The sequence below is a fragment of the Equus asinus genome, chromosome 4 (genome assembly GCF_041296235.1).
Source record: "Equus asinus isolate D_3611 breed Donkey chromosome 4, EquAss-T2T_v2, whole genome shotgun sequence".
Lineage (NCBI taxonomy): Eukaryota > Metazoa > Chordata > Mammalia > Perissodactyla > Equidae > Equus > Equus asinus.
The window spans coordinates 102,214,284-102,239,408 of record NC_091793.1 but is presented as its reverse complement, the minus strand read 5'-3'; the positions used below and the strand labels follow the sequence as shown (position 1 = coordinate 102,239,408).

General features: G+C 36.3%; 1 protein-coding gene across 16 annotated transcripts in view; it reads right to left on the bottom strand.

Annotated features, from left to right (window-relative positions):
- SLC4A10 (solute carrier family 4 member 10) overlaps positions 1-25,125 on the bottom strand; it is a 284,389-nt gene that overhangs the window by 71,290 nt on the left and 187,974 nt on the right. For all 16 annotated transcript variants that reach the window (XM_044768822.2, XM_044768819.2, XM_070507978.1 and 13 more), the window contains 6 exons: positions 24,995-25,082; positions 15,481-15,627; positions 10,496-10,596; positions 6,827-7,001; positions 6,105-6,238; positions 5,453-5,698 (listed from right to left, as the gene is read on the bottom strand). In XM_044768822.2, the coding sequence (XP_044624757.1) occupies positions 5,453-5,698; positions 6,105-6,238; positions 6,827-7,001; positions 10,496-10,596; positions 15,481-15,627; positions 24,995-25,082 (891 nt within the window). The remainder of the gene's footprint in view (positions 1-5,452; positions 5,699-6,104; positions 6,239-6,826; positions 7,002-10,495; positions 10,597-15,480; positions 15,628-24,994; positions 25,083-25,125) is intronic.

Sequence of the window (25,125 nt, the reverse complement as noted above, 5' to 3'; positions counted from 1 at the left end):
CAAAAGGCTCATAATCCATTAGGAACAGTGAAGATAAAACAAGTGAATAATAAACTGATACTGGATATTATTGCTACTAGAGATAAGACTTTATTATTAAAATAAGAATTTAGTTCAAAAGCAGGAAGGGAAAACAAGAATTGTAAGTGTTTGGATTAAGAATCAAGAATGAGGTGGGTTGGCAGAAGTTTATTTATTGAATAATTATTTATTGAGTGCCTACTATTATATTTATTTGATTCTAAGATGTCAGATAATCCACTTTCTTAATACCAGCTTTTTAAGGGAGATAAAACTGTATTTTAAACGTGCATATCAGTTGTAAGAAGCATTTTCAGAAATGTAAAAATTTGAACAAACATGTTCATTTTATGATATGTACCAAGCACTTTGCTAATACAGTGTGTACAAAGGTGTACCTAATACTCATGGTCCTAGCATTATGGAAATTAATCTAGTGGGGTTACACACACATTACACAAATAAATACATGAAAATATAAAGTTATGTTGCAATCAATTCTAGATAGATTTGGTCAACAGTATATGAAAAAAAGTAATTAAAAAAAGTTAAAACACAGGGGTTTCTCTAAATCTGAGTTTTATTCTTTATCTTTTGACTGGTGAGTGCTAAAAGGTCAATGAGCTATGATAACTTCCTTTTCGTCCTCTTTCTCCTGGCATCTCTTCCCAACTTTTAGAGCTCTGCTGTAGGATGCAGTCCTGCCTCGCTTCATTCTTACAGATGACTTCTCCACTATGTTGGCACCCTGTCTAAATTTTCAGTCAGAACTAGTTTTATGGATGCAGATTTGTACATTTTTATCCCACATTAAGATTCTCATAACATCTTAAGTTTATTCAAAACTTCTAGTTGAAATCTTTAAGAGTAGTGTTAAAGATACTGTAAAAGAACACAATTGTCTTCACTTGTCAAACAAGATTGGCCAGGTGATGTCAATCATTCTACAACATGTTCAGTTAATCAGTATACACTAAGTATTACTTAATGTATGTACAGGATTATGCTGTGTCTATGGGGAGTAAAATCGCTACATGTTTTCTACTTTAAAGGAGGCTCAAATCCAGTGAGGAGATGAGAAAATTCCTTTAGGAATATAATGTCAGTCAGTAATAACATTTATCCAGAACAGATTACTGTCCTGGGTTATGTAGAGGGCTCAGTGTTAGAAAAATGACAACAAAGAGACAGGGAAAAAAACAAAAACAACTTCCCATAACCTAACAGTGAGATCACTCTTTCTTTGTTTTTAAAGATTGGCAGCTGAGCTAACAACTGTTGCCAATCTTCCTTTTTTTCTTTCTGCTTTTTCTCCCCAAATCCCCCCAGTACATAGTTGCATATTTTAGTTGTGGGTCGTTCTAGTTGTGGCATGTGGGCCGCCACGTCAGCATGGCCTGACGAGCGGTGCCATGTCTGCGCCCAGGATCCTAACTGGGGAAAACCTGGGCCACCGAAGCGAGCGCATGAACTTAACCACTGGGCCACAGGGCTGGCCCCAAGATCACTCTTTCTAATAGCTTGGTAATTATTGAATATTATTTAACTCTAGTCTGCTAATATATTGGAAACCAAAGTAATGGTCAGACCCTGTTCTTTGCTTTGACCCAACCAACTGCAAAGGGTTAATACAACCCTAATCTCTCCTTAGCTAGCCATCTTTGAGAGTTTTAGATTATTTCTATACACTGAAGGAACATTTCACCTTACGTAAGCAGAATGCTTTATTCTATTTTTGCCATTCCTTAAAATCAAAGCAACCTAGAAAAAGTTATTCCCACAAACTCATGTCTTATTGCTAACTTGACATATTCAGCTTGATCATCTGGTGTAATGTATATATTCTTGAAACTAAATTGATTATCTTGACACTTGCTCTTGGCACAATGATAGGAAAGCTTCTAACTTCAAATATAAGGTCTGCATATTATCATATTGTAAGGTTAGGATGCCAGAGGAAGTCGAAAAGTCTTTAAAAAATCAAAGACATTTTGTTATTTGGTTGGTAAAACTTTGAATTTAAAGAAATCTGAACATAGGAGGCCCAAGTATAAAGAATATCTGAAATGTAGATCCTAAATATGATGCCTCTTTTTTCACTATCTTGCACATAAACAAAATATGTGGGAGCATAGGCATATCAAGTTCGAAAAGATTGCAATCTCTGAGATAGTACATCCTAGCTATGACATTTTCTAAGAATTTTTCTCATAAAACCTATGAAAGCATGAGGCCAGCAACATCAGTAGAAAACTTTAGGTCAGCATGAGTATAATGACACTCAAAAACTGATTCATGAGGAAAGGTCACAGCGACAGGAACAAGAAAACTACCAAAAGTGTCATGAAACAGAAAATGTTTTGTGCAAAAAGTGTGCGATTATATAACACATTAAAGTAGTCATTATTGTTAGGAATAACTTTAGTTTTCTTTAATACACATGACCAAAAGCACACTAATAAATATATGCATAGCAAAAAAGATTGGTTTTGCTTCTCCAAAGAACAAGTGATGGCAATACCTGGTCAGATTCATGCACATAACATGAGTGGTACTGGAAGCCAGAGAATCATGGGGGGAAAACTAAAGTGAAGACAATGCAGTAAGGGTCTCTGGTCAGCACCACATTTTCCAGGAGACTGTGATTCTCCGTGTTTCTCTTACACCCGTTTCAGGGCCAGGCAACACTAAAACCCCACTATCCATCGGGGTGAATCAGTCTTTCCATTCCTTCTACCTCCTTAATTTTGGTTGAGAAGGGATTCAGGCAATGGAACACAGTGATTAGCACACATTCCTGCTTGGCCTTCAAATAATTAGGTTTCAGGTGCCCACACTGTGAGAAAGCAAAACTTTAACTTAAGCTTGTGGTGATCTTTTTTTTAAAAAGCAGGATGGAAACATTGACAAAGTCAGGACACGTGCCACTCTCCTCTTGATTTCCATGACAGGCAAGAATCACAGACAAACAATGCTATTTTTGTTTTCAAATTATCCTCTGAGCATTTGTCTTACTTAACCCCACAAGTTGTCTTGATCTCACCACCTTTTGATCCCTGGGAGGTTTCAATCCCATGTTTATCCATTTGCTCTCCATCATCTCTCTTTCTACTGTCTCTGTCCTCATTTTCAAACACATAGCTTTTTTCTGTCACAAATTACCATTCTTGTGATCTCATTGCCCTCTCCAGCACACACTGTTTTTCACTTTCTGTGACCCCAAAATGGCCTGCACATATTTCTCCATTTCTTTGCTGGCTACTCCCTTCTTAATGTTTTAAGTCCTTTTAGTCTTTCCTCCCCCTCCCCCCAATCCTGTCTCTTAAAGTTAAGAATGATTTCTTTTCCTTATTCTGTTTGATCTCTATACACACTGTCCTCTCTAAAGATTTCTTGATACTGTCTTGTCCCTTGCCTTCTACAACCTGACATTATCCTTGGTTTTCTCCTTTTCTCATGCCTCTTTCTTATTTTTTATCTACTAGCTTCATTTTTTCACTGTTACCTTCAAGCTGTGACCATTATCTAGGGCTCAGTTCTTGCTTTTCTGATCTTTTTCCTTTCCAGACTAGGGGATTTTAAACTGTGTTCCTCAATGTGAAGTGCCTTAGAAGATGCCACTGAGGGTTCAGGGAACAGTTAGAAGGGTGGACATTTGGTGCCTCCCTACCACTTCAAACAGAATAGTTCTTTTTTTATGTTTTATTTGTTCCATATTGTTTCTTTAGGAGAGCTTATTTGTATTCATCAGTGTACTGAAAATCACATAAAAGGCGTAAAACTTGAGTCTAATTTCTTGTTTTACCACTATCTATATGACTTTGGACAAATATTTCAAAACATTAATGAATTTCTTGCATCCAGGTCTGTGCCATTCCCTCTGTCTGAACCACTCTCCTGCCTTATTCCTCAGCACCTTTCTAACTCTTACAGATTTTTTGCTCTTCTAAAGACTTCCTTCAGGAAGTCTTCTCAAAACCCCAAATCTGGGTTAGGTGCTCTTCTGATGTGGCACCACAGCATTCTGCACCAATCCCCTAACACAGGACTTATTTCATTGTGTTGTCTGTCTACATTCCCTACTGGACATTCATCGAGGACAGAATATTATTTATGATTTCCCTAGCACTGAGCATAGTGCCTGGCATGTAGTAGGTTTGAAAACCCAAGCAGACATAATTATATATCCCAGCAAGGATAGAAAATTAGGTGACGCTGCTCTCTTTTCAACTAAAGATGAATGAAAAAACATGTATCAATATTATCCCTCATTCTAATCAAACTGCTATACCCATTTGCCTGCTTTCTGAGCGACTCTGACACCTTCTTTATCCCCTTCTGAAACATGTTCACAATACCCTCATTATTTTCTTTTTTTGGGAAAGTTATTTTATATTTCCGCTCTGATTTTTCTTATCCAAAAATAGACGTGTACTGTTAAAGATATTTCTAATGACCAAGAAAAATTCAAAGTACTAAAAATCATGTTATTTTGAACACTGTATCATTACATCATTCTTAACAAGATTATAACATTGCACCATTTTGGCCTAATTTCAACTTCTTATAATAGTAAATAAAGACAATAAATCTTCAAAATATTTGAGGCATATCTAAGCAGTTTATAAGAAGAGCATTTGTTGTTGACAGACAGGTTATAACTGCCTCATAAAGAACATATTGTTTCAAATATTTGCTGTATAAAAACTTATATGTAAATGCAACAAAAAATTCTAAAGTTAAATCAAAGAAAAGAGTAATGTAATGTCTACATATACTCCACAAACACAGCCTTAGGGAAATTCCAAACTGCTGGCATACTAAAACTAGAAAGTACAGTAGATCCAATCCCATCTTTAATCCTAAACTATAATACCAACTTCAGTAGGTAATACCTGAGTACTTACATCACAAATGTAGTAAGTTCCAAAAGCAAAATTATATTTCAGTTTAGCGATTTTTTTATTTATGTTTTTGTCCTAATTTCAAACATCAAGCTAATACAATTTAGACTCAACAAGTCTCTTTTACCTTTTTGCTCTAAATCTGAAATCTTATATTTTCACTACTACGTTTCTTCGGATTATAGTAAGTCAAAAAGGCCTTAAAGGAAGACGAAAAGTGTATATATTTTGCAAAAGCAAAATCTCTGTATTGTAAAATTGACCTTGGTCCATTATCTACTTAATAGGGAATGTTTGACAAACAGAACTTCAAACAGATATTCTTGGGAGAGATGTTATAATGAGAACTCAAGTATCAGATGAGTGACTGATTAGATGACTTTTAAAATCCTGTTCAACTGTGAGAGTCCAGGATTTAGGTCATGAATCAATTTAAGGCACTCTATCTGCGGAGTAAGTTCCTCACATTTCTTCTAACAACAGCAACATTTGTAAAAAGAAAAGCCAACAGGGGAACTGGTACTTACGAGTATTGTGTCAGTAGTTCCAAATCATTGTGCATGTTGATTGGATATGCTTCACTGAGTTCAAACAGCTTCTCTAGGGCCTCATAAATGAAGATGATGCAAATGAGAGAAGCAAAGGCTTCTTCAGTAAAGCGGGTGATGTAGCAGACAAGGGAGCTTGCGTCAGTGGCCACAAGGATGATACACAGAGTTGCAGTCCAAAGTCCAATACTAGCTCTTAAAGATAGGTATGACAGCCCATATTCTCTGGGGGGAGGAAAAGGAAAGAACAGTGGAAAGAAGGTCATTTAACAGCTTGCCACCATTTTAAATAGATGGAAATATGTCTAATTCAGGAAGTGAAAGTAAATAGGCTTCACATTCCACGAGTATCTAAACTCAAGACTTTGTCTAAAGGCAATACCTAAGAGGACAAAACTAAAAGGGGTTTCTCAGTGCTTAGAACTGAATATCATTTTTTATGAATATTACATAACAATATAGACAAATCTTTTACTTTTCCTTTATTTCTGTGGAGAGACAAAAATGGCAAACTGAATCAAATCAGCCACTTCGACTTCTCCCAGAAGACTTCGAAATGGGATGCTGGGAGAAGTATAAATACAGCAGAGAAATAGAAAGGGGCTAAGGGCCAAAAGTATATAACACTTACTTGCAAAATTTAAACAAAATCTTTTCAAACACCAAAACCGGTCCTGTACTGCCTAATATGGTAAGAGGCTGTCCACCAAAGAGAGAATAGGCTATCCCAGTCATGGATGCTCCAAAGAGAGATTCGATTGCACTCTGTGTAGAGACAGAAATGATTCCATTATCTAAGCTGTACAGGCAGACTTTATAACTAGGGAGAAAGTGTTTAAAATATGTAGGTATATTCTTTTTCCTTTGCTATGAAAAGCCTAGCAACCTTGGGCAGGATGTGGGGTAGGGTAGGAGGGTAAGAAAAGGGGCAGGCAGTCAGCAGAGTATGAACGGTAGTGAATGGGGATGTATCCTCTCCACCTTCCTCATCTCACTCTTTTTGCTTACTAAAAGTTTACCTGTATGCATGATAAGTGTCAGGACAGAAACACAGCCTGTATAAATGGGAAATGGACCTCCTGCGAGGTAAGAACCAGAGCCTAAAGCTGGCCTAGGATTGGGGTCAGGGATAAGACCAGAACCTTGCTAAGACTAAGAATTAACTGTTCTGAGACATTCCATTCCCAGCTTACCAGTTCTACTAGCCATCTAGAAAATTTGTATGTAGTTTATCTGCCAGAGCATACATCAAATCTTTCCTTATAAAGAAGTCAAAACTTAAATGCTCACTTATCTAACTACCAGTCTTAAAAACTGATTGTTTCAAAGTTCAGAGAAAAGTATAATACATACTATACGACCTTCAGTTGCTTCTCCCAGCAGTCCTCCAAATGTGATGACAGGAGACATACAGGCGCAGTAGAGAAATAGAAAAGATGCTAAGCACTGCAGGCTGAAAGCATCTCTGAAGTCACTCCAGAAGTATGGAGCTTTTCTTTTGATATCTAAAATAAGTCCCCCAAAAATCCTAAGACAGGGGGGAAACACAATAGTGAAATCCAAATATAAAAACACACAAGCCAAAATGCTCTTCTGCTTTGTTGCCAGGTCATAGTACATGTTTCCCATCAGCAGAGCTGAGACTCACATTAACCTGCTTTGTTGTATCACCACGATCTACAGGGAAAGCTTTGACCACTATGTCACCTCAATTCCTAACCGAACATTGTGTAAACAACCAAAAATTCCCCAGTTCTCTCAAACAAGGTCCAGACTGTTCCTCAATCAAAATTCAAATAATGAGATTTAAGGATTACTCTAATTTCCATGCCATTTCTACATCAAACTACTTCTAAACTCAGGCCTACTACCCTCAACTGTTGGCAGCATTTTCTAATTGTTTACATTCCATTTAGTGTAGCAGGAAGCGAAGAAGGGAGGGCAAACTGGCTTTTGTGTACTCTCACAGTGAACATTGCCCTAGAGAGAAACAGTAGTGTTTAACCACGGCTCCAGTTACCTACTCTCTCTGCCAAAAAAAATCCCTCACCAGATATTGTTCCAGGCAGGCATCTAAATGGTATCAAATTGTGAAATACTGCCTAAAATTTGAGGACTAAATTTTTTTTTAATCTATTAGAAATGAGAGCATTAATGAACAGGTATTCTCAATCTTTGAACATTTAATAATAATATGCAGACTTAACACTTGACTACTAAAGGCTTTTTGTGCTCCATGGAATAAAGATGTCATATTCAAATGAATGAGACTATGATTAAGTTCCCACATGGAGCTTAAAAAAAACACTATTATGTTCCAATACACTGCCAGTATGCTGAATATGCTTTGATTATGCAAAAACGTTAAACTTTTGTTATTTATTTTTTAAATACAAATATTCATTTGGCAATCTAAGAATCATCTCAAAAATGATTGTTTTCTTGAGAAACAAATTCTGGTTTGTGTTGAAACATGTACATCTTCAGAATAACCAAAAATTTTGACTATCGACAAAAGATTCTCATATATTGAGGTACATGGGGTAACTATTTGAGTTCACAATTGATTCAAGTTGAAGTAAAGAAGCCTGATTTATGGTCTATCAAACATAATTGTACATCCCCTTTAACAATTAAAGTCAGGAATGCACTCTCAAGATAAGAATGCGTACTTCCCCTCCTATGCCCTATTGGTAAGGCCCACCTGTATTAGTCTCTTTCTGGACATCCGGGTCATGTTGACCTGCTAATTTACAACTGAATATTTCTTTGAAACTTTGATGAATATGCATCTTTGGCATGTTTAAAGTATGTTCTTTGTTCTAAAAAGATATGACTGTACTGAAAACCATGCTTCTCCAGGAAGCTTTCTTTCTTTGTGGAACCTGCCTTCCCAAATTATAATCCTCACCCTGGCTGAAGTAAAATTCACCTTATCTTTCTTATCTACAGAAACGTTATTGATTATTTTGCGCCAACAGTATTATTTTTTGTTTTTAATAAAGTATTCTTTCTTTCTTTATTTATTTTTTGAGGAAGATTAGCCCTGAGCTAACATCTGCCACCAATCCTCCTCTTCTTGCTGAAGAAGACTGGCCCTGAGCTAACATCTTGCCCATCTTCCTCTACTCCATATGTGGGACGCCTGCCTACCACAGCATGTCTTGACAAGCAGTGCATAGGTCCACACCCAGGATCTGAACCAGAAAACCCCGGGCTGCAAAGCAGAACGTGCGAACTTAACCCCTGTGGCACGGGGCTGGCCCCTCAACACTATTATTTTTAATTGCCCTGATCTGATTGACATAGACATGATAGTAACATATTAGTAACTCTCTTACTATTATGTGAGTGACAGAATCACTGTTTTCCTAGCGATTACTTCCTTCAGAGGGATACAGAGTAGAAGAGGTTGAGAAGGATGAAATTTCAATTGAAAAAAAGGACATTTAAAACTTAAGAGAGTCTTGAAGAAAACCTGTGGAATTCACACACACACAAAGATCATCTTAGGTTCCCCTACCTGTGTTTGGTAGAACACATGCATAGTTTTAATTTGGGAGATCATTTCTGAATGATTTGTTAACTTGTCAAAGTCACAATTCAAAATAGATTTAATCTACTAGTCTATTTATTTGTTTCTTTATGATTTATATCCCTCCTACTCCCAAATTAGAATTTGAGGTGGTTATGAAATATTACTTAGTAGTGAATATTTATAGTTTTGATAGCACTCTCTATTAGACGATTGTCCTTTAATTAATTACTTATTAGGGCATACATTAGTCTAAATAGGTGTTATATTACTGTGTAATAAACGTGCTTTTAGCAGCAAAAATCTAAATCCGGAAGTGGGAGGTCATTGCAGAGAACAGTGCAAGAGCAGCCCAGATGTACACCAGCAACTCCAGGAGAGCAGATGAGTAATGGATACTTCAAGTCATGTCAGCAACAGAATCTGTGGAAGAACTCTGGAGAAGCGAAGATACCGGATATTGGTGACCTGGGAGGATTTAGGAAGCAGTAAGGAAAAGTGAACTTTGAAAAAAATCTAAGCTATGTGGTATGTTACACCTGAGAGAGAGAAAAAAAAAACACCAAAAATAAAAAGGCAGCATTTGAAAATATGAAAGCAAACAGAAGGAGTAGCACTTCCAGTAAAGGGAAAAGGGAAAAGGAAAAAGTTGAACCATCTCAAAATAGGTATGGAGCCTGAGGAAGACATTAAAGGACATTTCCTCAGAGACAAAACATAGATAAAGGGAGAGAACAGAGGAGAATTAAAATGCACAGAGTTGTCAGGAACTGGAAAGTCAGCTTAGAGGACACAGGGAAAGAAGTACAGGAAATGGCCTTGAGGGGAGAGAAGCACCAATCCTGCAAAGCCTTTACAATTGCCTTCAATTATAATGGAGGCTGTGTGCACATATTCCCTGAAGAGAGACCCACCCAAGGGTTTCTGATTTTCTGCTCACACATTGCTTGGAGAGAGACAAGCTGTCAAAAAACCATAAAGAACCATTTTAAAAAATAAATTGAAGCTTTCATCTCTTCAAAGACGTGTGATTAGAAAAATAAATCATATAGCTTTTTCAAATTACATCCGGAAAAATAAAAAATACTATTATATACATCCTACTTGCATGTAATGAGATAGGGTCTATAAGACTGAGTTCATGTTGTTTATTTTTATTTCCATCTTGAACTTGAAGCTTTCAACAGGCTGTTTTGGAAGGGGCAACTGACAGCTTTCTTATTCATTCTAAGAATCTGTGAATGCATTTTATGCACAGCAAAATGAAAGACTAGGTAAGATAAAATGGAATGGTGTATCCACTGTTCTGGTTTTTAATGACAATCATTAGCAACTACAGAGAAATCAAATTAATTGGCATTTTTCATCCCCAAAGAGTAGGTATTCAAAGTATAAAAGAAAAATTAGCTCTCACAATAGCAATTCCTGACACACAAGAATGGTCTATCATTTGGTCTCTAAAGTCCATACAAATGCTTTCCACTAACCTTCCAGTTCGCTGGAGTTCAGGTCCACTATGGCCTCCGTGGGGCTCTGCTTCCCCATGAGCTGCTGTTCCATTTGGTACAGCAGGAATCTTCCTCTTCTCCTGCGGGAAGTTTTTTTGTTTTTGTTTTTTAATTTCAGGTGCTAGTTGCAAATAACAAAAACAAATTTTTTCCCTTGAGGCAATATGCAGAGTGGCTAAGAACCCAGGCTCTGTTACTTATTTGCCGCATGACTTCTAGGAAGTTATCTAGCCTCCTAAAGCTTCAGTTCCTTCCTCCGTTCATTGGTGGCAACAACAGTACCTGTCAGTGTGGTTGAGAGAATTAAATAAGGTGATGGGCATTTATTCCTTCTTTCAACTAAAATTTATTGAGTGCCTACTGTGTGCCATTCATTGTGATGGATGCTAGAGATGCAAAGGTGAGCAAGAAAAAGCATTCTATTAATGGAGACAAACAGTAAACCTATAAAGTCAGGCAGAGATGGAGCTATGAGGAAAAATGAAGAGAAGGGCACAAGAGAGACCAGGGTTGGGGCAGCTTGGGATGAAGAGGTGTTATATGCCTGACAAAGTTAAACTTTTCAATAAACATCAACTATTATCATTAGCTATTTTTTAAGGGTATTTCCCTCCTTGATTCTGGCTGATATCTTCCTACCCAGAGAATGATTTACCATATGGTTCTTTCTGACTCATGGAGATCCAAAAGACTATTGCAAAGGGAAGCTTCCAAATTGAGCCAATGACAAACTGGCTGAGGTTTATGTAAGCGATGTTTTCCCATAGGTATATTCCACCCACTTTTGTCAGTGTCAGAGATTTGAAAAAATCAGAAAATCCAACCTATTGGTGATCTTAGAGCACATCAACGTGTTCAAAGGTGCTTAAAAGGATAATAAAATTTTTTAAAGTGATGCAGTTAAAATTTTTACTTGATTGCCATTCCAAAATAGTAAACATATAAACATGTTCTTCATGTTTACTGTAAACATGAAGAACAAAAAGGAATAATCAAACGATCTTATGTATAATGAGATATTTAGGTAAAATGGTACAGGTTTAAAACATGAGAAAAATAGGTTTTGAAATGCAAAAAATATAGGAAAGTTCATTGCTTAATATTTTTACAATTTCTTAGGCATATGAATAGATACAATGAACTGAAGTTCAAAGATAAAAGAGAGGATGTCTGTCAACTGATGAAGGAACTGCCTTTATAGGTTAACATACATTAGAGCTTAAGAGTGATCCTCAATACCCAATAATCACCTAGGGAAACATTTCTTAGCTTCCACAAGTCTCAGAAAGTAAGTGATATTATTTGGTCTTCAAGGGAATTATCCCTTACTGGACAATTAACTCATTGTTTTACAATGGAAAAGCTATACATTGAAAGGCAAATGACAAACCATGAAAGATATCAGCCATCCTAAAGTACTTGTTTCCTCAAGGAGTGTTCATCTTACAATAGGGGAAAAAGGTATTTGAAAAGAGAGGTGTATATGAACAGTACCAATGAGTATTCTGAGGAAAATGTAGGAAATATTTTTTGTTCAGAAACACATGTATTTTGATATTTTAAAACAAATCAATGGGTGAGTAGATATTTGACCATTAAAATTACACAATTTATTAATTCAATCAACAAATACTTAGTGAGAGCCAATCTTTATCAGTTACTAGGCCCCGCTACATACACCAGCAGACAAATCAGACCTGTGGAGCTTACATTCTAATGAGGAAGGCCCACAATAAACAAATAAACACATAAATAAATTAATTCTATAGTGCATTAGAAAGATTAAAAACTATAGAAAAATAAAAATTTAGAGCAGAGTAAAGAGGTCTGAGGTGTGGGGTGGGTGGTAGAGGAGGAGAAAGTGGCAATTTTAAGTAGAGGGGTCAGGCAGGCTCACAGAGAAAGTGTCATCTGAGAAAAAGTGGAGGGAGTAAAAGGAATTAGCCATGAGAATAACTCATGGGGGATAGCCAGGCAGAAGGAACAGTCAGTGGGACGGTCTTAAAGCAAGAATGTCACTGCAGGGTTTGAAGAACGAGGAGCTAGGAGGCCAATATGGTTGGAGAGGAGTCAGCAAGGAAAAAAGTGCAAGGAGATGACTTGTGAGAGGTAAAGGGAGGCCAGATCCGGTAGGTTTAGTAGGCATTGTAAGTCTTTGGCATTTATTTCCAGTGAAATGAGGAACTTCTGCAGGGTTTTGAGGAAAAAAGGAGAATGATCTAACTTGGAGTCACTCTGGCTGCTGTGTTGAGAACAGATTCTAGGGGCCAATGGTAGAACAAGGAGACCAGCAGGAGGCTATTTCAGTAATCCAGGAGAAAGATGATGTTGGCTGGAACTAGAGTGATGGTAGTGGCAATACAAGAAATGGTATAATTCTGGATAAATATTGAAGGTGAAGCCAAGAGTATTTCCTGGCAGAATGGAAGTCAGATATAAGGGAAAAAAATAAATGTTCTTGGCTTGATCAACTGTAAATATGGAGGTAGCACCTACCAAGATGGGAAGGTACAGATGGAACAGATTTTGAGAAAAGATCAGAGTTTCTTATATACTTCAACAAGCACTTTATTGCCTTTTCTAATATAGTTGCAAAGATGTATATAGGTACAGAAATGAGACAAACTACAATTCAGTTCAAATTTTAGACATGATAAGTTTTAGAAATCTATAGGATGCCCAAGTGGAGACACAGGATAGCCATTTGGATAAATAACTCTCAAATTCAAGGTAAAAATAAATTTGGGAGAGGATTTAAAGCTATAAGATTGGATGATATTACCAAAAAAATGAGTGTAGATAGAGGAGAGAAGATGACTAAGGACTGAGCCCTGCATCACTTTAACATAAAGAAATCAGAGAGAAGAGGAGGAACCAGCAAAGAAGACTGAGAAGTAATGACCACTGAAGTACAAGGAAAACCAAGAGAGTGTGGTGTTTTGGGAGCCATGCAAAGAAAGTGTATCAAAGAAAAGGTAGTCATCAACTTTGTCAAATGCTACTGACTGACAGGCTTAATAAAATACAGACTTAGAATTGACCATGGGATTTAGCATTGTGAAGATCCTTGGTGGCCTTCATATAAGTAATTTTAGTGAGGTATGGAGGCAAAAGCCTTATTGGAGTAGGTTTAAGAGAGAACTGGAGGAGAGGAATTGGAGGCAGGTAGTACAGAGAACTTTTGTGTGGCACTTCGTGCAAAGAGGAACAAAGAAATGGGTGAGTAGCTGGCAGCGATAGCAGTATTGAGAGTTCTTTTTTTAAGAATTGTAAATTAACAATAAGTTATATGCTAATAAAAATGATATAATACAGAACAAAAGAACAGATGATATAGGGGAGAAAGTGGAAAATTGACAAAGTAATGTCTTTGAGCAGGTGTGAAGAGATGGGATCTAGTGTACAAGGAGAAGGCTGACTTTGGATAGTTCATCAATAGTAATATATGGGAAGGCAGAGTATGTGGGTGCAGATGCTGGCAGGTGGATAGGTGTGGTGGTGGCAGTCTATGGAAGTTCTCTTTTGATCATTTCAAATTTCTCAGGAAGTAGAAAGCAAGGCAACAACTGAGAGTGAAGGTCAAGAAGGATGTGCTAAATGTTTGAGAAGAGATAACAGGTGTGGAATAGACATCTAGAGAGAATGATTGACCTAAGGAAGTATAGTTATGATAAACTTGCAACATGGAGGACCCACTTGAGGTATGTGGCCATGAATTATGTGAGACCAGTCCAGGTAGTTAGACATTTTCCTTCAGCCACATTTAGCTGCATCAAGAGTCTCATATTACTTCAGGAAGAATTCTATTGCCTTTCCTAATATTATCAGTTGAAAGATGTATACAAGTACAAAAACAAGACAATCTATAGCTCTTAAAATTGCTCCCTAAGCAACTTCTTTTAGTAGTAGATCAACTGAAACTATGCGGCTACAGTTATAGAATCACAAAATTGTAATCAATGAGAAAAGCAAATAATCTTTAATAATTATGAAATGACTTCAGAGTGAAAATATAGAAATGAGACATCAGTGTATTAACCTTAAATTGATAGAGGGACTGAGATGACTTTTTTAAACACTCATGATTGACTGGTACACCTGCTCATTTGCCCACCTCTGGCTAACCAGAAAAACGTCTAAGTCCAGGCTGGGTCAATCAGGCCATCTGTCACTTGAACTAGGGCAGGAGAGTCAGACCAGGCTAGAGTCCACAGGGACAAGAGCCAAAGGCAAGGCTGAGGAGATGACACTGGGAGAGTGGTAGGAGTCAGATTCAGTAGAAATAGAGGCGGCCACATGAGGAGTGGGCTTAACAAACACTTGGCCACCACTCTCAACAAAGTCACGCCTGCAATGAGAAAATGGCCCCAAGTAATAGCAACAGTCTTTCTTTCTATCTTTCTTGATTTTATAATGAGTAAAATGCACCTTAGATTTTTATAGGCAGAATTTTTACAATTTTCATACTATACATTCATACAAAGGTAATACAAATATAAGAATTAGAAAAAAATATTTTCCTAATCATAAATGTCATTAGCAGAAATAGAGAGTTTTCTATGTAATATGACTAAGTCATGCCTTTGAATTTTCCTAATACTTGTCAATTTCAAAGTCATGTATCATCAGAATATAGAAAGACAGCAATGTGCTTTTTCTCAAGCCATATTTTACATCTTTATAAAAATTTAAATTTTCCTCTGGTATAAAATTTTTTAAGGTGGGTCCAAGATCTTTCCAGGTATATGAAACTGATTGATTTAGTAGTGCATCATTAAAACCAATTTCTCAGTGAGTTGTGTTGAATAGGATCAAGGAAGACTTTGTAACTTCGTGCCTCTGCCTTCCTAGAGGTTATAATTTAAATCATTTGCACCCTTTTGATGAGTTAGACTATTTTAGTACAGGTACTTAAAAGACATCAAAATGATGGGATTCTTAAGAGTATTTTCAAATATACGTACCTGGGAAGGAACATTTTTGGGAGGCTCTATTCGAATGCTTGGATCCCATTCTCCAGGAGGGAGAACAGTAACCTGATCCAGAAATTCATCGATTCCTGACACCAAGTCATTACGATCTTTAGCTTTGTAAGCAACATCATGAAATACCTACAGAAGGAAAAGAAATATCATTTATAGATAAAAAGGCAATTACAAAATCTTAACGTGTTCAGTACTTTCATTTCCTAGTTATCTCACATGTGATTATAACAATTTGAAGAAATGGTTCTAACTAAAGAAGATTTTCATGAAAAGTATTATAATTTAGTTTATTCTATGAATGCACACAGATATACATTTTTCTTAGAATGCTGGAACGAATGTTGAAATTTCCGGAGGCAAGAGTAAAGGAAAGGGAAAGGAAGATGAAAGGAAGCTCATTAAATTAGAGTTGATGATTCAAGCTTGGCAAAGTTTATTTACATGTGAGTAAATCAAACTTTCTGAAAGAAGCCCTTGCTTAAAAGTAGAGAGAAAAATTTATAGAATATATTAGAAATTTTAGCAATATTTATATCCTGGCATATATAAACTAGTTAAAAAGATTAATTTTGTTTCAATTTTTAAATAATAAGGTTACAAATTAGTATTTTCTGGATATCATATCTATACAGTGTAGAAAGTATATTTCCATCCAAAGTATGAGTTACATTTACACACACACACACACACACACACACGCTGTGGTAGTCATTTGGGCTATTGACAGACACCACAGTTCTTCTTCTAGACACATGGTAGGATTGCATTCTTTGCCTTCTTCAATACTTGGATTTGGTGTGTTCTATGGAGGTGTACATATGTCACTTTCAAATAGAAGGTATTTTTTTTATCTGCCTTTTGTCTGCCATAGCGACAGAAAACACAGGTCAAGATGGAGCTTCTATAGGCCTGGGTACCTGAGCGAGTAGAATGAGCAGAGCCCCTCTGCCAGCTCGTGATGGACACAGCATGATAGAAATAAACCCTTGCTGTTTTAAACCATGGAGATTTTAGTTGGTCATTCCCGCAGCAAAACCTAATCTCTCCAGACTGACATACAGAGGAATGGTATACTTAGTGTAATAAGTGGGGAAAGTAAAAATAAAGATAAACGGGGGAAAACTAATTTACACTAAACATAATATAAATATTTCTGATAGTTTTTGTATTTCATATAATATGGAATGAATAGAGAAATATTCGAGGTTTGGGACTACCATATTATTCTTTATGCTGATCTATATTACAGTGACCAAATATTCCAAAATTTTCAGGAAAATTGTGCTTTTGAATATTCTATTCTACCTTTAGACCACTTGTTTTAGTTTCTGGTTTGATACTCAATCTAAACCACTGAAGAAGTGATAATGATTATTTTCAAAGGCTTTTTTCTTACTTTCCAACTAAGACCATTTCAAAAAAGATCACTGGCATGATAAATATACAGTCTTTGCTTAGGATAATATGAAGACATCAGATATATATTAATGGCTTAGTTGTAGTTTGAGAAAGATTTTTTAAATGTTGAAAACATAGATTTCCCTGCCATAAGCCACTGAGTTTATGGCGGAGAGTATCTGTGCTTTTCTAAAATCTTCACATGGCCATGAGACCTAATCTGAACATTTAAGAATTGCAAATGTTCTCAAACCCAATGAGAGTTTAGCCACTCTACTCTCCCTGCTCATAGCAACTCTTTTGAAATCTTTCTTGATTTGATCTCATTTGATTAAAAAATTGCTTCAAGAGATCACATGATCCTACGCCTGCTTTAGATAGATGAATGTCCAAATTCATTCAGAACAGCTGATTTCCTATTATTTTAAAGCTCCTCAAAGATACAGACTTAAAAATAAATTTGTTTGATTTTTAAATTAAAAACACTATATCCTATCACCAACTTCCCCAATAACTTAATTACTTTATATTGCCCTTCTCCCTTCTCTTTGTCAAGCTAACCTAACATTCTGATTTCAACATACATCTGACTTCTAGGAGAACCCTTCACTGATCCCCTCTCAAACAATATTAAAAATATTGTTAATACTGTCCTAACACCTTGTCCTTTTTTAGATAGCTTTCATTGTAATTACAATTATTTATTAGAATTAGTTGTTTAATGCCTGTTTTTTCCTGCTAAAATATAAGCTCTGAACATTCGTTCAATAGCTATTTCTCAAACTACTTATGTGCTAGGGATACAGCAGTGAACAAAACCAACAAAAATCTATCCCCTCATGGAGCTTACATTCTAATGGGAGGGGAGAGATAGAAAACAAGGAATATCACTGAGTATATATTTTGCTGAATGGTGGAAAGTGCTATGAAGAAAAATGAAGTAGGAAAGGGGAACAGGGTATGACTGGGGGATGCTGTAATGTTAAACAGGATGATTAAGGAAGGCTTCAGTGAGTAGATATTTCAGCAAGAAACTAAGGAGGTAAGGATGCAAGCCATGTAGCTATCAGAAGCAAGAGCATCCAGGCAGAAAGAATAGCCAGTGCAAAGATTCTCAGCATGCATGTCATATTTGAGAAGTAGCAAGGAGGCCAGTTTCTGGGAAGGGGTGAGTTAGAGGGAGAGTAACAGGAGATGACATCTGAGAGGTAAGGTGGAAGAGGCAGAAGGATATCCTGTAGGACTTTGTAGATCATCATAAGAACTTTGACTTTTACTCTGAATGAGATGGGAAACCATTAGAGGGTCTTGAATAGAAGAGTGATTGCTCTAGCTGTTGTGTTGAGAACAGAATGATGTGGGGCAAAGGCAGGGAGAACACCTAGGAATCTATTGCAATAATAGCATAATAATGGTGGCATGGACCAGGTGAAAAGAGTGAAAGCCAGGGATAAGGGTGAAAACCAGGTGATAGTTCAGAAAATGAGAGGTAGTAGGCTTCTGGAGATATTGTGAAAGTAGAGCCAGGAAGATTTACTGATAGACTGGATTTGTATGTGAAAGAAACAGAGGAGTCAGGATGACTTCAGGCTTGTTCCATGAGGCCAATGACCATATCTTTAATTTCTACCACTATCTCCAATATATAGTAGGAAATAAATATATTCATCACGATAACAACATGAAATATGTACTATTATTATCATTCCTAGTTTGAAGATGAGGAAACTGAGGCAGAGAGAGTTGAGGTTAACTTGCCCAAGATCTCACAATTAGAAAGTGCCTTCCCTCTCTCCCTCCCTCTCTTCCTCCCTTCCTTTCTTTCTCCTCTTTTTAAAAGATAGGAGATTCTAGATCATCTTTGTAAGGTGACAGAAATGATATAGTAGGGAGGAAGAAACTGATAATGTAGGAGCCAGAGTACATAATTAAGGAGCAAAATTCTCATCAATGCAGTGGGTGGGAAGAAGGAAGTATCCAGAAAAGCAGACGAGAAAAAGTAGCAGTGAATTAGAAAGAAATTCCAGCAAATGCATTTGTTTTCTTCAAGCCTGCTTTTACTATTTTTGGACCTTTGTTCTTCCATTTATTTCTTAGAATAAGCTTACCAAGCTCCTTGATAAATCCTGCTTGAATTTTCATGGGAATTGCATTGATTTCTCTCACAATATATTGCTTGCCTAGATTGTTGCAATGCCTCTTAAATGGTCTCTCTGCTTTTGCCTTTGCTCCTCCAAAAAGGCTGAATCCAGTAGCCAAATAATCCATTTAAAATGTAAGATAAATCATATCATTTCTCTACTCAAAACTTTCCATTTGCTTCTCAACTCAAAATCCTTAGATGACCTACAATACCCTACTCAGACCTCTCTCACCTATCGCCTACTGCCCTCTCTCTCCCCTTCTCCCTCCTGCCCAGCCATGTTGTCCTCCTTGCTGTTTTCCAGATATTCCTGGCACACTCCCATCTCAAAGCATTTGCCCTTGTTTATCTTTTTGCTTGGAAAGTTGTTCCCTCAGATATCTAAATAGCTTGTGCCCTCTCCTCCTGTAGGTTGTTTGCTGAAATGTCTCCTCAGGAAGGACTTCCCTGACCACCTGATTTTAACTTGCAACTCTCCCCATCCCAGCCCTATCTCCCTTCCCTGCTTTTGCGGTCTCCTCCACAGCACTTGTCATATATTTTACTTATCCATGTGTTAGTCCATCTTTCCACTAGACTATTAGCTCAAGGAAAAAGAAGCCTTTTGTCTCTTTTTTTCCCTGATATATCCCCAGCAATTGCAAGAGTGCCTGATGAATAGTCTACATTCAATAAATATTTGTTGAATGAATTAATGAAGAACAAAGTGAGGAAGGGACTTGTCCTACTGGAGATCAAGACTCATTATAGTAAAGTTACTATAACTAAGATGGTGGTGGCACAGAGGTGGATAATGTTTTTTGAAAGGCAGGCATTGCTAACTACTGAATAAATGATGGGTTAATCAATAAATGGTACTAAGCCAAGTGATTATCTACACAAAAATGAAATTGCAACTCTACCTACATCCCACACAAAAAGCAATTTTAGGCATATTAAAAACTTAAATGTGAGAGATAAAGTATAAAACTCATTGAACATAATATAGAAAGATGTATTTGTGACCTCAAGGTAAGCAATAATACAAATCTCAAAGATTTAGAGTCAAAGCACACAACAAATTTTAGTTGCTCTCCATGGGAGAAAAAGAAAGAGAGGTGTTCGATAATGTCAAATGCCAATAAGAGATCAAGTGACATGAGTGGTGAACATAGGATGGTATATTTTGTAAATTGTGACCTTACTGAAAGCAGTTTCAGTAGAGTGGTAGTGACAGAAATCAGACTGCAGTACATTAGGAGATGAATGAAGCTAAGATATTCAGGACCAAGTAGAGACTACTCCTTCAAGGCTCTTGAGATTCAGATTCAATCAACACTTCTTCAGAGATAGCTGCTTTGTTAAGCAGTAAGGCATTTCATTTTAAGGATGGGGAAAACCTGGACATTTATTTCCTATGTATTTCCTAAGTAGCTACTATATGTTCAGCATATTTGCTGATTGAACAGAAAGAGTCAGTGTTGACTTAAGATCTAGGAGACAGAAACAGAAAATTATTAGCTCAAAAATCCAGATCAAGGGGCCAGCGCCATAGCACAGTGGTTAAGTTTGATGCACTCTGATTCGGTGGCCCAGGTTCACATATTTGGCTCCTGGGTGTAGGCCTGTAGCACTCATCAGCCATGCTGTGGCAGCAACCCACATATAAAGTGGAGGAAGATTTGCACAGATGTCAGCTCAGGCCTAATCTTCCTCAGAAAAAAAAAAAAATCCAGAACAAGAAAGAGAAAAACAATGTCACTATTCTTAGTAATTTTTTGTTATTGTTTTTGCTTTTGTTTTCATTAAAAAATGTTACTTATGTTAATATATGATTTTATTATTATTTTAAATGAATTCATAAACATATTTTTTAAATTATCAGTTTTAAGCTCTATTATGATAAACATCGACATATTATCTATATAAACAGAAGCTCTTTGGAGTGCTTAATAATTTTTAAGAATATAAAAGGATCGATACCTTGGTAGTAGTACTAATAAACAAAATCACATGACTTATCTCTAATAATACTCAACAGAAAGGGAGAAAATAGATTACTGGATTGATTCAAAATAAAGTATTGCTAGGATGACTAGCACATTCAGTCATTAATTCATTAAAAAAAATTTATTGAAATTGACTGAGGGCCAGACACTATGACAAACCTGAAAACACAAAATGAAAAGACAGTCTACCTACAAGGAGTTCCCAATATAGAGAGGAAAAAACTAAACAGCTCAGTCAACAAATATTTATTTGAGCACCTGACAAAATCAGGGCAAAAAAACGAACATTAAGTGGTAACTGCTCCCGTGGAATTTACAGTTTGATGATGCAATCCAATTCACCATTTTCTTAACCAAACTAAGCTCTATGAATCAACATATTAAATTTTGTTCTTAATGAGTACAATTATTCAAGAGCCTTCAAAGCAATTAGATAAGCAGAACAATTCCTCCACCTAGGCTTTGAAGAATAAAAAACTTTTTTCTCTTTCAGAAGTATTTAAATATTTTTTTGATATTCAATGAATGTGCTACTGTAATTAACACATCCTATTATTATTAACAGCTCTCATTTTATGGAGTAACTCTGGCTGAGTTTCTGCTTCTCTATCTGACTGTTCACAGTTACAAATTGCCCTAAAGCTAAGTTCTAAACTTTCAAGTCTAAAGGATTGGTGTTCAAGCCTTCAACAGATGGCTGATGTTTGTTCCCAAATTAGGTAGTTCTCATTAATCAAGGAAATAGACGGAAGTCCCTTCTTTGCTCTCATTCTAAATCTAAAATTTATAAAACATGGATGTTTCTCTGTTGTTCTATGTCACTTGATTAGTCAAAAGAACTTTAGAATTAACATCTTTCAGTTGAGAAAATCTTGACCCCTAATTGAGGAAGGGGAGGATGAGGAAAAGAGATACCTAGCATATACGCACCTCCCATGACACAATATGCTCCTCTCACCATATGACACATCCTATGCCCTAGAGATATCTTAATGCAATGTCCTTATGTCTTAGGTGTGGAAATATAATATAACATGAAACAAATGTGTATGAAAATGACAGTTGTGAAATACAAATCGCAGTGCTATTTATTCTACAATACTGTAAAAGTTGAAAATGTTAATTAATATGGAAACACTAAAAGCAAAGATACTGTATCTTCTCATAGACAGTTCTACTAGAGCAAGATTTTTGTCCTCATAAAGCCCTTTTTTCACTCTCCTGTCTTCTTCCAGATTTCCTCAACAGAATATGTTACTCATTGTAGTGGATTAAGTAGTGTTCTATCAAAATATATGTCCACCTCAGAATGTGCTTATTTGGAATAAGTGTCTTTGGAGATGTACTTCAGGTAAGGACCTCAAGATGAGGTCATCCTGGATTACACTGGGCCCTAAATCCAATGACAAGTATCCTAACAACATTCAGAAAAGGTGAAGACACACAGAGACACAGGGAAGAAGGCAATGTGAAGATGGAGGCAGAGATGGGAATTTTGCTGCCACAAGACAAGGAATAATAGTAGGAGCCACTAGAAGCTGGAAGAGAAAAGGAAAAATTCTCTCCTAGAGCCTTCAAAGAGAATGTGGCCCTGCTGAAACCTTCACTTCAGACTTCTGGTGCCCCAAAATGTGGGAAAATAAATTATTCTCGTTTTAGTCACCCAGTTTGTGGTAATTTTTCATGGCAGTATAGGTTCTTTCTGAAACCGATGAAAAAAATATTTTTCTTCTAGCTTTTCTTTTCCTATGTGTAAACATCAATAACCAATTCATAGAAAACCATAAAACATAAGTTGAACAGATATAATAGAAGAATTTATATCAAACCCCAAACACAAGCTCAAATTTTCAGATTTCACAAGCCTTGCAAAAATTATATACAATACTAATTCATTCTTTTTATAGATTTTCAAGTATCTGAAGCCATATATTTCAATAAATACAGTATTAAATTATTCAGATGAGATTCTAGAAAATGTATAATCCCATTTGTTATTTACTATTAATTTTGAACATATGCCCCTTCTGTGATCTTTTGCATTTGCTCTTCTTTAACAATAAAAACAATAAAACAATAAAAATAGATTTCCATAAGATGTTTTGGAATATAAAAAACCAGTTGTATGATACCACTTTTATGTCTTATTTTTATGATCTTACATTTTTGAGACATGCACCTCTTTAAGAAGTTGATGAAAGCTTTTTCCAATCCAGAAAAAGTCTACATACAAATTTTTGCATAGAAAAATTTGTATGCTGTATCAGAGACATCATGAGCCCCTTGAAATTCATCTACAGCTCCTCTAAAGTTTCAAAGATTCCCAGGTTAAGAACACCTTCATTCAGGAAATTCTAAGAGAGTTAATAGATGTTGCGTGGCTTTTAGGTGTCACCTATACTGTCATTGTTTTTTCTTGAGACCTTAAAATTATTTTGCCCCAAAAACTGGACAGCCACATGTAAAAGAATGAAAATTGACCTTTCTTTTTCACCATTCACAAAAATAAACTCAAAATGGATCAAAGACCTAAAGATTAGACCTGAAACAATAAGTCTTCTAGAAGAGAATATAGGCAGTACACTCTTTGACATCAGTATCAAAAGAATCTTTTCGGACACCATAACCCCTCAGATGAGGGAAACAATAGAAAGAATAAACAAATGAGACTTCATCAGACTAAAGACCTTCTTCAAGGCAAGGGAAAACAGGATTGAAACAAAAAAACAATCCATTAATTGGGAAAAAATATTTACAAGTTATTTATCTGACAAAGGGTTAATCTCCATAATATATAAAGAACTCACACAGCTCAACAACAAAAAATCAAACAACCCGATCAAAAAATGGGCAGGTGACATGAACAGACATTCCTCCAAAGAAGATATACAGATGATCAATAGACACATGAAAAGATGCTCATCATCACTAATCATCAGGGAAATGCAAATCAAAACTACACTAAGATATCACCTTACACCTGTTACAATGGCAAAAATAACCAAAACAAAAAGTGACAAATGTTGGAGAGGTTGTGGAGAAAAAGGAACCCTCATACACTGTTGGTGGGAATTCAAACTGGTGCAGCCACTATGGAAAACAGTATGAAGATTTCTCAAAAAATTAAAAATAGAAATACCATATGACCCAGCCACCCCACTACTGGGTATCTATCCTAAGAACTTGAAATCAGCAATTCCAAAAGTCCTAAGCACCTCTATGTTCATTGCAGCATTATTTACAATAGCCAAGAAGTGGAAGCAACCTAAGTACCCAGCAACTGATGATTGGATAAAGAAGATATGGTATATATATGCAATGGAATACTACTCAGCCACAAAAAAGGACAAAATCGTCCCATTCACAACAACATGGATGGACCTTGAGGGTATTATGTTAGATGAAATAAGCCAGATAGAGAAAGACGAACTCTGTATGACTCCACTCATAGGTGGAAGTTAGCATATAGACAAAGAGAACTGATTGGTGGTTACCAGAGGAAAGGGGGGGTGGGGGGAGGGGACAAAGGGTGAAGTGGTGTACCTACAACACGACTAACAATAATGTACAACTGAAATTTCACAAGGTTGTAAACTATCATAATCTTAATAAAAAGAAAAAAAAAATATTTTGCCCCAAACAAGATTTGCAATGACATTAACAATGGTGCTCACTTTGGCAGCACATATACTATAAGGGGAATATTAAAAATATATATTCTAAATGTCACTAAACAATGAATTTTCTTTAGAAAATGAGGTTTTAAAGCATTGTATTCATGTGTGTGAATTTATTACCCCTTTTAAACAAACTTTTCCAAAGTAAATTTCACAGTGGAAGCATATAAGAAGGGGGATTCAATAAAGAGAAATCTGATTCACAGCAGATTATCATGAATACAGGAACTCCAAAAGTTAGGTGTACCTAGTAGGGGGAAATGTTCCCAATGAACTTGAATAAATACCTCATCTGTCATTAAGGTTGCAATTGATCTGCCAATCTCATGGTACTGTTGACCCTTTCCCAGGGGTCCCAGAAGAATGAACAAAAATCTGTAATAAACAAAAAAAACATGAATGTCTCAAGGCAGAAACA